Source organism: Parus major, chromosome Z (assembly GCF_001522545.3).
Source record: "Parus major isolate Abel chromosome Z, Parus_major1.1, whole genome shotgun sequence".
Lineage (NCBI taxonomy): Eukaryota > Metazoa > Chordata > Aves > Passeriformes > Paridae > Parus > Parus major.
Genome location: NC_031799.1, coordinates 35,431,265 through 35,447,627, shown reverse-complemented (window position 1 = coordinate 35,447,627; position 16,363 = coordinate 35,431,265). Strand labels below are relative to the sequence as shown.

At 37.2% G+C, this 16,363-nt stretch overlaps 1 protein-coding gene across 4 annotated transcripts in view; it reads left to right on the top strand.

Annotated features, from left to right (window-relative positions):
• The window catches only part of TLE1 (TLE family member 1, transcriptional corepressor), a 75,057-nt gene that overhangs the window by 47,111 nt on the left and 11,583 nt on the right, over positions 1-16,363 (top strand). For 3 of the 4 annotated variants that reach the window (XM_015653059.2, XM_015653057.2, XM_015653056.2), the window contains exons 9-14: positions 4,567-4,683; positions 7,848-7,901; positions 9,481-9,633; positions 10,441-10,585; positions 11,282-11,472; positions 12,887-12,963. In XM_015653059.2, coding sequence (XP_015508545.1) covers positions 4,567-4,683; positions 7,848-7,901; positions 9,481-9,633; positions 10,441-10,585; positions 11,282-11,472; positions 12,887-12,963 — 737 coding nt within the window. The remainder of the gene's footprint in view (positions 1-4,566; positions 4,684-7,847; positions 7,902-9,480; positions 9,634-10,440; positions 10,586-11,281; positions 11,473-12,886; positions 12,964-16,363) is intronic. The other variant, XM_015653060.2, reaches the window with a different exon arrangement.

Genomic DNA, 16,363 nt, shown 5'->3' with positions numbered 1-16,363 from the left:
GTTTGTATCTGATAGAAGGCGGCACAAGGTTGATAACAAAGGACAATGAGGTGGTCTGGTAAAAAGTTTTATGGATACCTTGATTTTGAGAAACAGTAGCTCAAAAATACTGAAATAAACTTATTATTTGTTAATATCTTCTGACTGTAAAATCAGTATAACTTAAAATGATGCTTTAAAAGAAGGTGAAGTCAAGTAGCTTTCCATCAGGAGTAATTTGCCACAAAACCTACAGGCTTCATAAGCCAGCTTTTGGGTTCTTGACGTGCATGTTTGCAGTAAGCATATTGAACCAATTTAAGTTAATGATTCTGGAGCAGAATAGCTTTGAGTGCAATCTTCTTTTGCCTGTCTGGGGGATATTAAAGTCCATATTCCAGCATCTACTGTATTTCTGTCAGTGAATCCTAACAAAAAAACAACTGATGTTTTGGGTGTAGTTGTTAGGGTTGATCCTGTTTTGCCTACTCAGCAAGGAATTGCACCTGTTCCTGTCTATATGAGCACATCTCTAGACAGCAGATGTGTGTGGTGCAGCAGCAGGGCAGAGGTTCAGTGCATGGTTAAGGAAAATAAACACAGAGGCTCTTCTGAGCAAAGCAGGCAAGCCCAAGCTGTTAGCTGTGGTAGCTGGCTGTGGTGGCTGGTGGCTGTCTTTGGCATGGATGTACAGTGAGTCAGGGGATGACCAAGCACAGAGCAAGGATGTGTCTGCACACATCTTTGGGGGAAAGGGGAGCGAGAGGACCAGGGAGCCCAGCACTAGAGAAGATCTTAATTGGGACCAGGTGTAGTTGAGCCACGTGCACAGTTGTAATGTAAATACTATTATTTAATTGCTGCAATGATCAGCATAAAGTCAGTTGTCAGTTCTGTGTGCACTATTCTGTATGAATTGTCTGTGCTGTTTTGTAAGTGGGATAATGGAATAAATGAGATACTGTGTGGTCTCAGCCTGTACATCTGGCACACGTAGTTGAGGTTTGGAAGTGGTTCCTGTGGGGAAGACTATGGCAGTCAAAGAGGTGCATCTGAATAATGTGCGTTATATTCCTAAGAGAGGACCTGCCTTCTTTCTGTGCATCAAGACTAGGTTTTTCTTTCACATTTGCCTTCTGATTATTTTCAGTATTTAACTTTTGCTGGCAATAGACTTGCTTTAGGATCACAAGTTTCCTGTTGTACAGCATTTATGTGGCCTGATAATTCTGACAGGAAGAATTACCTTTACATTAACCTTTTTATATTCTTTTGGGACTTATTTGGAGAAAAGGGCTTCATGTGTATAAGGCAAATGATGGAAAGAAAAGGAAAACACGTAAAAGTGATTTTGACCACTTGCTCTGATCTGAGCTTCATGTTTTGAAAATGTTGCATTGGTAATCCTTAATAAACTGAACTAGTAAGTATGAAAGAAATATCCCCAGTTATGTATCTAATCTATTGAAATTAAGACAAAATAAAAATTGGTGCCATAAAGTTTCTCTTTAGGAAATGAACTATGCATGTATATATATTTTTTCCCTTTTTGTGTAAGCTGATTATTATTGAAGATCTATCCCACCTGAAAATTTCTGTAGAGTTACTTAAAAAAAATACAGCCAAAATAAAAATTCTTGTCCTACTTTTGAAAATAAGTATTATTTTGAAAATAAGTTACTAGTAGACCTAGGTAGAAGAACTAAACAGGTTACTTTTCTAAAGAGAAGATAAGGAGAGTCTAATATTGTGAAGCTTTTGCTGGTGTCATCTGGCTGGCCCTGTTTGATAGTGGACATGTAGCAACTCTGCCAGAGCTGAGGAAATGAGGAAAGGTGGCTTTTAGTATGCTGTCCTCACTGTTCCCTGAACCTTAACATTACAAAGGTGAGAGATACCAGTAGCCCAAGGCTTATATGATCATCTCTTTACCGGTTCTTGTTTGTATTTTCATTTGTTTAATTTCTTCCTCAGAGTCCTGGATTTACCATTTGCACTGCTTTAAAAGATTCAAAATTTTCACATTGTTGGCTGAAATCTTACATATTTGGTGGTTTGAATTATGGTAGTAGCTTACAGTAGCAAGCTGTTTTTTCTTTACCTGATTTTAGTCACAGTTGTTAGAACTTTCTTGAGCTTCTATGGGAAACGAAACAGGAACTTTTTATTTTTTGAGTTTACTGATAGATTTTGCCATAAAAAGAGTACAGTCTTATTTGCAATTTCTGGTGCAGCTGTTGGGAAACGAGCTGCTCTACACCAGCTTCTAGCATGGATGCTCTGATCACAGAAAACAGTGGTCTAAATCAATGTGGTAAGTTATAGAAAGGTGTTGTAAATATTACACCATAGGGGATATGTTTTGCAGAATAGGCTTGTGATATAATTACATGTTCATAAGAGAAAGCGTCAGTCTTCTGCACAAAAAACAAATCTAATAATCTTTGTTTGGCATTTAGGACACAGTGGGAGCTGGAATTTCCAATGTTATGTTTCATAGTTTTGAAATTCTACAAGACAAACAGTATAAAATATTGTCAGCATTGTCTAGGTAGACTAAATTTTATAAGGAAAACAAAAATCAACTATTGCAGTTATGCCTATAGTTTGTCAAATTTTGCTAGCTGTAACTCCAAATAGTGGGTTTGTTAATTTTTTTCCAGGTGTTTCCTCTTTGCCACCTTTCTGCTATTCACACTTTATTTTAGAAAATGAAAGTGAGAGGCTGACTTTATTCTCTTTACTGCATTTTCTTGAATTGTTTTAATCTAAACTCTTCAGTAGTAAAATAGGTATTTTTAATTATTTTTATTAAGGAAAGCATCTTTTAACTAAAAGACTTTCTTCCTTAAGGGGAAAGAATCTCTGGTCAAATTTGAATTGACACTTTGCTTCTTAAGGTGTTTCTACTGCTTATAATATCATGGATTCAACATTAAAATGTTGAAAATTAGTTTTAATGGTTTTCAAACCACTGAATACCTAAATTTGTGTCCATCTGGGAGGAGATAAGGGGTTAAATTCCCAAGTATTTGTCAAGGCAATTAGTTCAATGATCCAACAAGCCCACCTTTTAGCTACAAAACATTTCGGTAAAGACATTATTTTGAGCTTCTTTATACTGAATTTCAATAGGCCCTCCTATATGCTTTATGTAAGCCCTTTGGCATTTGTTTAGCTTGAATAGTCATGAATAAAAGAGCTTAGAGTTGGCTTTAAAGTGCAGCTTCTGAATTAGGAAAAAGAGGATTCAGACTGCCTTATGTACCCCGTTTCCTTGTCCTTCTCCTTGGGGCTAAACATTTCTGTCTGAGCAAAACTACCTTGATGTCTTCAGGTTTTAAAGAGGAAGCTATTCAATGCACAGTTCACTGGCTATTTGTATATGTTTATGATATATTACAAGTAAATACCTCTGTCTCTTGGGTAGATCTAAATATGTCCTTTGAGGGCTTACACTGAAGTACATGTTGGTATTAGACTTCTCTCTTGAGAGAGATACGTGTATGGATGTAAATGTGTGTTTACTTATATATTTATGTGAGCCTATATTTATTTATCTAAGCATGTACTTGGCTTTTAGGATCTAGGCTTACCAGGTCTTTGTGAAAGGAGATTTTTTTCTCAACCCATTCAGTATTGTTCACAGCATTAACACATCAGTGAACAAATTGCCCTCTTGCATATGCTAATCCTGCACTTAAAAGAACTCATTGTAACACATTTTAATGCTTTAGCTGGAACTGAGATGGAGATGGGAATCGGGAATCACAGGCATATCAAATTGTCATGTGACTGAAAAATGTCTAAAATGCTCTTTGGGTCAACAGTTTGTACTTAGCATAACTTAGCATGAATGAAAGCAGTCCATGTAGTTTGAGGAAAAGATTAGTCTTTGCTTTTGTCTTTTGTGTGCCTGTGTTGGCCTCAGTTTTTCAGATCAAGTCTGATTAAGCAACACTTTAGCCTTAATTTCACACTAGTAGTGAATGTTATGCTGGAAGTAAAAATATTTGATCGTTGTTTGCAATACATTTGTTCAAGGAATCCAATTGGAGTTTACTCCAGCTAACAATTGATTACTGCCTAACCGTATTCAGCAAATGCTTGTTATTTTAGGCATAAAGGCAAGCTGGTATTTATCTGTCCACACCTGTAGGTGTACACACCAAAGCCTCATCTGTTTATGATGTTCTAAAAGTGACTGATCAATCAGATTGTGTAGTAAATCTCTTTTATTGTATGGCATCTGAATATTAAAAAAAATAATAAAATCGTTGCTCATGAATAAACCACAAGCCTGCTTCTTCTCCCAAACAATAAATTCAGTTGAATTAATTAGTTAAATAGATGGTGACTGACAAGTGAACTGAACTTTTGATAAGTTGAACAATGAAAAGCCAAGCTTCTTAGAATGCATGAAGCTGTACATGTTTGCCTGGAGGACTTTGTTTTGAATTAAATTGAATTAAAGACTAAGTAGGTATCACATTTCTAAAGCATCTATCACATCAGTTTGAGTTTTTAAGAATATATGAAGGAATTCTAAAAGGCATTTTTGATTGACCTTGTTTTTTGTCTTTACAGAGTAATTCTCTGTTGGTCCCCGACAGTCTACGAAGCACAGATAAACGCAGGAATGGCCCTGAATATGCCAATGACATCAAAAAGAGAAAGGTGGATGATAAGGATTCCAGCCACTATGTAAGCAAATCTGTGTCAAGGAAATGATTAATTTATTTGCACAAACTGTGCTTGTATGAGGAGTAAAAGAGCTGTGAAGAGCAATGCAACTTTCCTGTGGCTGAAGCGGGGTTCCTGCCAGAGAGGCACAGGATTCAAACTGTGGGCTCAGTAGTTTGGGATATTGTGAAGTAATAGTCCTCAGTAGGAGTAGCTGTTTGGGATTCACCGTGCTCTGGGGCATTTTTTAGAGTTTAAGTGACATTCTTTCTGGAATGCACTAGAAACTACGGGTTTGTTTGAAATGGAGGATTTTGTGATTGAGAGGGGTTTGGTAAATTTTAATGATAAGTAGCTATTACCATGCTGAGTTATAATTATCATTCAAAATTGCATATGCTGTCAGGCATATGCCAACTTATTGAAGTTTACTTTTGGCTGATACACCAATTTCAGAAGAAAGCAAACTGAAATATTGAAAGTTTGGAGATTTGTGTTCTGCATTTTTGACTAGCTTGCTTGTTGCCTGGTTTCAAAGAGGCGCTTCAGTACAACAATGTGTGTGAACACCAGAAGGTTCACATAGGCTTTTGACTTCAAATCTAAATGCTCAGCCAAAACACAGGATGGTACTTGAACAGGCTGAAGAGAATAGGACTGGTGTGAGAGAGTACTGAAAAGCAAAATTTAAATCTAATAGAACATAGTGTACTTTGACATAGCAATAATGTGGCAAATTGTCTGGTTTATGTATGTGATTCAGATCACTAATTAGTTCTTAGTTACAGAAACCCAAGAGTTAGGTGCCATTTTATTTTCTCAGTATTTGGTAGGGAAATTGTAATTTTTCTACTCTTGGATAATATCTTTGAGCAGCTTTTAGATATTTTTAGTTCTGTTAAAGGTTTTACAAGTTGTATTTCCACCACTTTCTAATAATAATATTTTGATTACAGAAAGGTTTGGCAAACTTCCCCATGTTATTCCCTCAACTTTAAGGGTTTGATACTCTGCTGACATTTTCCATTTTAAATATTTGGAGATTAAGCATTCTTAAGCTACACTTGGTATAAAAAAGAAGAAAAAGCTTAATTTAGTTGTTTTTCTTGTGTTACTACCATAAAGAAATGTAAAGGATGCTACTGCACAGTAGAATCAGTTTTTAATCCACATTTTAAACATGTTTCTATTTGCTATTTGTTTTAAATGGATTTTACAGATAAAAGCAGCATCAAATTAAAAATGGAGTAAAGCAAGGATATTTGAAAGTTCCAGATTTATTCCAATTTTGAAGACGATTGATTTGCTTTTGGGATTTTTTTGGGGATTTTTTTGGGTTCTTATGGTTTTGTTGTTTGTTTGGTTTTTTTGGGTTTTTTTTGAAGGTACACCAATTAAGCAAATAAATCAGAGCTGCTGATTAAGAGCTCATTTTTGATGAATCCCTTTTAGGGACAAGGAAATACTGCTTTTGTGAGAAGGGGCATAAATGAGTTGTGGGACCTGTAGCTTTTGGAATAAGAATGAAAAGTGAATTTTTTTTTCCCCCTTTTTAACTTTTGACTAATTTTCATATTACTACTTATGTAGTTTCAGTGTGTGGCTTTATTAGTGAGGAGAATCATCTGATATTAGTAGAAGTTACAGGAGATGCCTTTGATAATCCCAAGAAATTTCTATCTATTAAGAGCACAAAGTCCATGGGGTTCACTTAAACATTGTCCAACTCCAGAGGAGTGTTTCTGGCAAAAAACAGAAACACTCCCATGTTCTCCCATGTTCTCCCATGTTCTCCCATGTTCTCCCACGTTCCTGTTCTAGCACTCTAGGTGCTTCATACTTCTCAAGAGGTGGCAGATAACTGGAGGTGGCAGATAACTGGAGCTAAAGCTTTCATGTCCTTTGCTTGCACCTGTTGATTGGATATTGGATTTGCTACCTGCGTAGCAAATAGAGTGATCCTGCCGCATCCAGTGGATCCCTAATATGTTTGTGGTATTTCTTGGAGCAAGATTCACCTGGTAACAGAAGGGAAGAGTTGAAACTACCTGTAGGTTAGGGTTTTTTTTTTTTTCAGATGGATTTTTGGGGGTTTTTTTTGTTGGTTGTTGGGTTGATTTGGGGTTTCTTGTTTGGTTAGTTCTGTGTGGCTCAGTTTTGATTTGTTTTTTTAAAGCACTGTGGCCTGAAGAGAGAGGAAGGATCTAGTGTTACATGGGAAAACTCAGACACTTTTAAAGCAAGAGATGGAGAACACTTGAGCAATCTTGTATGTCTGGTTTGTTTGTGCAGAAGCTTTTTAACAAAAAAGTACTTTCATAGGGATTGTCAAACTTGTTCCCACAAAAATTTAAAGTTCTGACATTCACTTCATTTCTTTGTTTGATTTTGAGTAAAGACTTGCCTTCTGATTGAAACAGTCTGTGGTACTGTGGAAATCACTAGACCTCTGTGTGTCAGAAAGGGTCTACTGGGACATCTTGGCCTCTGTTGGGGAGAGGGACCAGGAGGCACTACAGTAACAGCAATCTTTAGTGGACCAGCTCAGGTGAACATCAATCTAAGTGAAGCAGTCAAAATGCAGCTTGACAAGCTTCAGTAGAACATTTCTGTTTGGGGACATCTGAGTATTTTGCTTTTCTTGGGCAGAAATGTTGAAATACCTTGGCATTTCTGAAGTTTTTTCTTCCCAGAACTTTTGATTTCAAAACTTGCCTTTCTGAAAAGAGGGGAAAAATGGTACTATCACTTTAAGGAAGATGATTCATCAAGTGTGCCAAAAAGTTCCATTTTCCTGCAATCTGTTTTTTGGTGTTTTTCCAAGTATTTACAAGCAGTACTTTGTCTAAATTAATGCAAGATTAGTGTTTGAACAGAGTACCTTTCTCTTTTAGGAGTAGTGATAACACTGTTTATGATGGGAATAAAGAGGGGTTTTGGACCATCTTGCGCTGATGGTCCCCATCTTTCAACTAGTTCTACCTTACTTAGGTTTCACTAATGTAGCATAAATAAGGTGTTGTGTTTCTGTTTAAATTGTTCTCCCTGTTACTTATAACTTAATGAAAGGCTGTTTGTTTTTTGTTTAGAAAAAACAAAAAATGTCTGAGTAGATGCGTAGTCTTTCTGTCTGGGCTCTTATTGTACTAATTGAAATGAACACTATATTTATTTATTTTTAATAGGACAGTGATGGGGACAAGAGTGACGATAACTTGGTTGTAGATGTATCCAATGAGGTAACTTTTTTCATTTTTGTAGTCTTGACATTTGCCCAAAAGGTGAAAGGAAAAGTACATTCAGTTGTTAGAAGAAAATTATTGCGCTGTGTGGATATGTTAAAATATTCACAACTTCTCCTTTTTATTAGTACTGTGTCTTCCTCTGAGCTTTATCTGGTTGCCTTCTCCGTCTTTCCTTCTGCTTTGTCCAGGTCTGTTCTCTCCACAGTTAATATTATGACACTTCACAGCTGCTCTGTAGTGTTAGAGAGTTGTGGTGAAGTGCAGGTGGAAGGCTGAGGTTTTCAGACTACAGCCTTTGAATGAGAAAGGGAGAGATTATCTAACGCTGTATTTCATAATAGAATTGTTATTTTTAAAATTACCTTAAAAATTCTTGGTATTTTAATCTCCTGCGTTAAAGACCTTTCCCAGAAATACTGATTTTATAGAATGAAGTTAGTTTACAAGATTTTCCAGAGATTGTAGACAATTTTTTTCCTCCAGGGCAGATATTTGGTAATGGCATCAAGGTAAAGGGATGAGTGCTCCCTTTTCTTCATCATTTATTTTATATAATACACAGATTTAGGAAACCTGAATATGGCAGTGATGTTCTTTAGGTCTGTGAAAAGCAGAAGCTGGTAGAGAAGTGTCCTCAGTAGCTCCAGGTGCCCGAATGATGTCAGCCAAGTAGAAAAATGGGTATCCAACTAGTGATTTTAGTAATCCTTTCAGAAGGTTGGCCTACAATGAAAGTGCTTAATAATCAGTCAGTAGACTTATTGCCCTTTTGTGAGGTATGATTTCTCCCTGGTGCTATTCTTATGAGCCAGAGGAGCGTGGAGAACCTGCAGAGCTCTGATAGCATTGTAACTCATGGGACTGGCTATTTCAAGTTAAAGTAAGTGCAGAGAGTGCCTCTGGAACAGAGAAAAATAATCACCTGAGAGGTGATTTCGGTTTTCCTATAGATGTAAGTGGCAAGGCAATTAAAGATGGTGTTTAGCAAAAATGTGACAGCTATTATGGCATATAAAGATCCCTGTATGGGCCATTCCACTTAAGAGTTGGACTCGATGATCCTTGTGGGTCTCTTCCAACTCAAAATATTCTGTGAAATCTGTGAAGGCATGCATCTATCTCTTCTTCCGAAGGCAGCAAGGACTTTATCACCTCAAAGAGGTTATTGAAATGTTTATTAAGACTAGCAGAACATGGGGAATGTACATGATAAAAACAGTGTCAAGTTACTGAAGTTTCTGTTGGTCTTCCTTGCTCTTACCACATTTTCCAAACTTGCTTTAGTTTGTGCTTAGGTATGCTTTGCAAGCTTTGTACTTGAAAACAATTTATGATTACATGTAGTGTAAAATAAAACCAGATTGCTTACTATATGACTTTATTTACTTCCCTAGGCTGATGAAGGGATTTCAGCTTTTTTTTTTTCTATGGAGATAACAAGATATCTTGTCATTTGCACTTACTGCTTAAATTCTTCTAGTTTTTTTTTCTTTTTCCCTTAGACTCCTTAGTGGTGTTTGTGTACCAATTTATGACACAGTTCTACGCTGTTCTTCCCTTCCCGTTGTTTTAGGATCCTTCTTCCCCAAGGGCAAGTCCCACTCATTCACCACGTGAAAATGGTATAGATAAAACCCGCCTACTGAAGAAGGATGCCTCCAGCAGCCCAGCATCTACAGCCTCTTCAGGAAGCTCCACTTCCCTCAAATCCAAAGAAATGGGCCTGGTAGGTAACAGTCTGTGGTCTAGATCATCTTCTTTCTTGTACTTGTGGAACAAATTACCTGGTATTAAACATTTGAAGCTGAAATTGGCCACTGTTTTTCCAGATCTTTAAAGTATTATTGAGCAGTATTTTCTGCCTTGTTTTGATTTCTTGTATTTCCTACATTTCTGTCAAACTAGTTGCAAATTTATTGCAAGGAGCAAGAGTTTCTTAAGCACTGGTTTGGTTCTTTTTGGGAGCAATAACTTATGGTTTAACATGGCCTGTATGTAGTCTCTAAGAAGTGCTTCAGGCTTTTGTTACTCCTCTAAATAAGCTGTTATTCACTGGAGACTTTTTCTTATAGTATCACTAATAATTTCATCTGATTCTCTGTAACTTTTGTGCCTTTTTTTTTTTTTTTTTTTTCTTTTTTGGATACTATCAACTATGGTGGTATTTTGGTTTTTGTATTTAGATTTTTTTCTGTGTCCAGTAATAATTGAGATATTAATGACTTCAAGCTAAAATAGTTTGGTAATGCATACTGTGTTTTCCTGAAGAAAAAAATTAGCTCAGGCATTCCTTTTTTTATGTCAGTAGAAGAGGAAAAATAACTTTCTGCGTTTCTTATTTTAATTTTGGCAGCAATCAAAAAGGTCAACATTTCTCTCTCACGAGTTAATGTTGTCAGCATTGTGTGGATTTATGAAAATTGGCTGAGGGACTAGCTAGTAGGTGCCCAGCATCCCAGCTGCTGTTGTGATAAATTGTATAATATGGCCTGGATTAAAAATAATACTCATTTAATTTGTTTAATGATACCAGCATGAAAAAGCCAGCACGCCTGTTCTGAAATCCAGCACACCGACTCCTCGAGGTGATGTGCCAACCCCAGGCACTAGTGCAACTCCAGGACTCCGTCCAGGCCTTGGCAAACCTCCAACAATGGACCCTCTGGTTAACCAAGCTGGTAAATGCATTACCTCATGTGTTTTTATGGTTCCAAAATTAATCTTTTTTTTACACATGTGGCTGTTAACTAAATATATTGCTTTGTTCTTGATATCAAGAGAGGGCTTGATGAGAAGCAGATGTTTGGATTATCAGGAGTTTGAATATCTTTCTGTCTCTTAGTCTTCTTTGTTTACTTTTGTCTTTATCTTTTTTTTGCAAATAGTCCAGGGACTGAATGCAATATAAAAAGACTTCTCAGAAGTTTCTGGTACTTATTCTGCGTGCAATCTCTTCTACAGTCTTTGTCTGAGTCTACTAATATTTGCTGCAGTGCACAGCTTGACAAATGCCGGGGGAAGTTTACTTTTGCTATTCAGGCTGGTACACACAGTTGCTTCAGACATGAGCTGTGTAAACCATGTCTGTCAGCTTTACTGCTTAATTTGGCAAAGAAGAGATTAATGTAAACAGGGGAATATTACAGAAATGGAAATAGGTAATGCCAGAAGAGATTGCTAGAAGTAATCATCAAGTTCAGACTTCAGTAGTTCTTATTTACACTGAAAAGAGCTGGTGGTACTGACAGATTATGGCAGTGTTTCTTGGCGGTGCGTGAGAGGGAAAGGTGAGGTGTTTTAGGAGAGAAAAAAAGGGCTTCTTTCCTGGATGCAGAAATACATATATAAACCCACCTGATTTCGTTGTTGTGTAGCTGCAGGTTTGCGGACACCGTTGGCAGTACCAGGACCGTACCCGGCTCCATTTGGAATGGTACCTCATGCTGGCATGAACGGAGAGTTAACCAGTCCAGGGGCAGCCTATGCCAGCCTGCACAATATGTCACCCCAGATGAGTGCTGCTGCTGCTGCAGCTGCCGTGGTTGCCTATGGAAGATCTCCTATGGTAGGCCATACGTTGCATGCAATCTCAGCCCTGTGAGTTGTGGTTCACTGAGAAAAGCTACATGCTTCATTTAGCACTGCAGAATTCCCAACTCATAGCAGTGCCAGAGGCTTGACAGCTTCACTGCGTGCTTCGCTGCATGCTTCACTTCGTTGCGTGGCTGAAGAAACAAATTTGCACCTTGAAAACAGAGAAAATCAGTGTATTAATGTATGTTTTCTTTTTGTCCTTCACCTTCATCAGGGATTTAACTGATGAATAAATGCAAAAAAAATATTTTGTGCTGCTGTAAATAAAATAGTTTTGGTAGATACAAAGTACTTCACTGTAGCTTTTTTGCTGCTGAACCACATTTGTGTTCCATATAGACATAACAAATTAATCTTGAAGCATGTAAAAAAAAGTCTTTTTGTCTGGGTCTCTGTCCCTGTATTTTGTTGGGTTTTTTTTGTGGAAATCAACCTGAGAAGTTGGTCAGTACCTATTTTGTAGCTCTAAGATCAGGTATGTTAAGAATAGTTGCTGTTGAGGGTGTAGTAAGTAAATGGAACCTGCCAGTTACAGTGGCTGTCCCAATAAAAAATAACTTAGGGGCCTGATTCTGCAAACATGAGCTTGATGGCAGCTTTCTGCATAGACAAACTTACCTACTTGTAAATTTGCTCCATTGGATTTAGGCGTGTCAACTCGTTTGCATGACCACTTTTTTTAACTGGTAAAAGGGACTTCTACGTGAAAATGTGTAAATTTTAAAAAGCCTACACACTCCTTTTAAAGCAATAACAATGTTTATTCTAGTATAACATTCAGAGTTAAAAAAAGTCTTTTTGGTTTGGAATTTCTGCTTGGACTATGATAAATATACTTGCCCGATATAAAAATTCAGTGGAACTGCAGTATGTAAAGAGAATATAGTTTTTTTTAAAGCTGTGGACAAGCTTGTTTGCACCCCACAGTGTGTCTCTGTGAGAGATCTCTCAGCTGCTGTGCCCACACAGAACGCTGTGGAGGCAGTGAGATCCTAGCTGGCGCCCAGGGCTAATTTCCAGCACCACACTGTGCCAGCCTGAGTATGTGCTAGCTCTCTCAGGAGTAAAGAGCGCTGACATGGACTCTTAATTCCAGGGCTAACACAGGACTCTCCCTGCTAACCAGGACTGCTGGGTTATGTTCAGTGGTGTGAATGCATGATAAATTGTTTTCTGCTTTCATATGAGTGCTTCTATCAGAAGTACGCTTAGGGAAAAAGGTCTGGGTTCTGCCCCCCAGGGGAGGGTCATGCAGTTATCTGATACTGTGGGTAAAAGCCACTTTTTTGGTTAAAGGCATAATACCTTGGGAGTGGAGAAAAAAGAGTTGCTGAGAAATGGATGACAAATTCCTAGTGTGAGATTAATTTCCTTTTTGTTGTCAGGTTGGGTTTGATCCTCCTCCTCACATGAGAGTACCTGGAATCCCTCCAAATCTAGCAGGGATTCCTGGGGGAAAACCGTAAGTAACTTTTGATATTTTGGTAACATCTGCAGTATTTAGAGGCAATGAAGTTATATTTTTCAGTGAACAGGGATTTCAAAGGGGATAGTGTCTGATTGTTTTTTAGAGGGTGTTTTAGACTTCTGCAGGTAAAATCTGCAGCATAAAATTTCTCAAATGGTGGCTGTCATATCCCAAAACGTGTGTGTGTGTGTGTGTGTCCTGTTTCCAAGGAAAAGTTGTTGGTTTTACTTTTAAGTTTTTTTTATTTCCTTCTTTCTGGGGGAAGTTAAGGGGACTACAAGCCGAATGGTAAATACTGGTAAAACCTGTTAGATAAAAATATATTGAAACTAAAATTTGCACTACACTGAGTTTGATGTATTACAATTTGCACTACACTGAGGATAAACGTGTCGTGCAAACTTGCAGACTCCTTGTCTGGCACTTGTTTTATCCGTCATGGGAGTCTGCAACTGGTGACAGTGGGTATCTGGAGCAGTTACTTTAGCAACAGATTACACACACCGTGCATAATGGAGCAAGCTATTTAGAACTTTTGTGTGAGTGCAGCTGGAGAGCAAAAGGATGATGAAGCAGTTGTGGAACAGGTGGTGCATAGATATAGAAGAGTTTCCACAATAAGTTCTTTTTATTTAAAAGTTTTGGTTGTAAGTGAAGCAGTTATTAAATAAAATGCTTCTGTGGTTCTGTGACTTACTGATGTTTCAATAAAATAAATTCAGCAGCATACATGAAGTGTTTCAGTAATTTGGCTTTGGTAGACCATTGACCCTGAGGTTAACCAGGGCAGTAGACTCATGAGCATGTGTGACCTCTGAAAATACACAATTAATGTTTAGGTATTTCTGGATAAGTAGTCCATGCAGGTGCTAACAGAGGAAATTTAGCTCTGCTGTTTTTCTGGACAGAATGAGGCAGAGAGAATTCTAACATTTTTTTCAACACTCTGTTAGAACCTGTTCTTTGTTCACACTTAGCAGTCAGTCCTGACTTCTCTTTCAACAGGAACTTGCAATTAGAGTAGTTTTTCTCTACTTAGGTACTAACATAATTTTGAAACTTATTTAATATGTTGCACTTTCTGGGCAGGGGGTAATGTGTTACATAATGTCTACATCTCAATCCAAATTTAATTTTTCCTTTTGCAGTTTCAGGAAACATTTAGAAACTATTATTTTTAGGATGCTAAGTTGTCAGACAAGCTGTGGTGAAAGTTACATACTCACCTATTTCTGTTTTCTTTGATTTTGGACTCAGGTTGGTAGTAACTAGTGATACCTTGTAATGTCAGTCCTACAAACATCCTTGAAAGCATACTAGATTACAGGCAAAAAAGTGTACATTTTCTTCTGATCTTTTCCTAGAACAAAAGGAAAGCAGCAGACTTAGTTTGGAAAGCCATCCTGATTGTGTTTTTGTGGTTATCCACTATGCTTCTGGGAAGCATGATAGATGCTTAGTTAACTGTTGACAGTGTGAGAAACCTGTTAAATCTTGGTTGTACTTAAAGTTGGTGGTGTGTTGACAAGATTAGTGAAGTGGGGGCTCAATGAGTTGGTGTTGTGTATCTAATGTGTATTTAAATTTAGTGCAGTAAGGATCAGGCTTTGTACTCAAAACTCAGACACATTCTCGCTGACTTTCATTGAATTTGGCATACTTAAATAAAATGCTTTTGAAAATCGCATGATTGAGTGGATCTAAGATTTTACTTCTAAACAAGTGTATTCATAAGCTCTCAATAACATACTTCATTACTAATGCCTTGCAATGTTGCAACCTTGTAATCTAGTGAAACCTATTTTTGTTCAATCATAAATGTTCTGTGGCTGATTTCTAGTTGTTATCCTGTACAAGACCAAAGGACAGCATATGTATACTGCTCTGCTTTGTATCCTGGTAATTTAGCTAAATTACGGTCGGGGGTGGGAGGAAGCAGGGTGGGAGTTGCTTGGATTTTTCTAATGTTTTTACCACTTTATTCACACTGCTTCATGTACTGCCTACTTTGATACATACTCCCTAGTCTCCACTTCATTTAACTCCACTTCATGTGTTCTGCAATATTTGGGGCTTTTTGTGGTCATGTTACTTGTATGTTTCTTCTAAAATTACTTCTTTGCTTATCTTAGTGAAGCTAGCCTAAAATTCCGCAAACTCATGGAATTGTCTTTCCACTGACAGCTATAAAACAATGTCATGTCTTAGTCTTGATTGTCTAGAGGCTATCTGCTCCCTGCAGCATTTACGAGTATCTCACCAACTTCAGGTTTTCCTCCTGTATTTTCAGATAGAATCATGCAAATATTTGCAGAATATTTCAGATAGAATCATGCAAACTGGTGGAGTACGCCTTGTTTATTTTCAAAATCAGCCTTTTTCCTAAGTGCAGATATGGTGGCACATTGAATTTGTTTTATTAAATGTGACATTTTAGTGAGTCTGTTGCAAGTGGTGCAGAGAATTTTCAAATTGAACTATTGAATCCCCACTCATATGTGTATGCTTTAGGCTGCACATTTTTTATCAACGGTTATGCTTACACTATTTTTTTCACCCAAGAGAAAATTATGTTCCCTTCTTTCTAAAAGGCAGACACTTCTGGTAGCACCCAGGTTTTTATAGCCCTTGTATGTTCTGAGATCTGTTAATGACCTGCTTGTTAGAAAAGCATGTAGCCTGTTAAAAACCCACTTGGACATGTGGTGTCTGAGTCCTGAACTCTTTTGGTTTGATCACCTTAAATATGCCCTGGACTGAAGTTTTTGCTGTCTTGCTCTAATATTTTTATTTTTATTTTTTTATGTTTTGCTTTATATAGTCTTTCTAATAAGTATTTAGCTTTTACTATTCTATAGCTGCTAAATTAACATTCTTATGGATTTCTGGTTTGTGTGAACCATGCCTTCTAATAGTTGGATTATGGACTAAATACAGAATTTTAAGATAAGTGCTAAGATTTATGTCCGCAGTACTTGCTTCCCTGATGTCTAAAATTCTGAATTAAAGGTAGTACTGAGGACAAATATATTTCTCACCATGTTTTCCTAGACATGAAAAGAACTGAAAATACACGTTTTTCCATTTTAGTAGGACAGGGAAACTTGGCATGCTAAATGTTAAATCTTTCTCCTTCTACTTATTAGCTGATTTTTCATTGTGTTTTTAGAGGTCTACTATACTCTTCTGGAATTGCTTGATTTCAGTTCTGTTTTATCCATCAGATCTTCATACTTTTACAGTGAATGGATAATGAGAGATATTTTTTGTAAAGGAAGCCTTATTTAATAGGCTTCCTAATAATTGTATTGTAGGAGATTAAGGGGCTGTGTGCATCCCTGCCGTTCATCTCTAAACAGAATTTTTTGGTGACATGTATGAAGATGAAAATTCA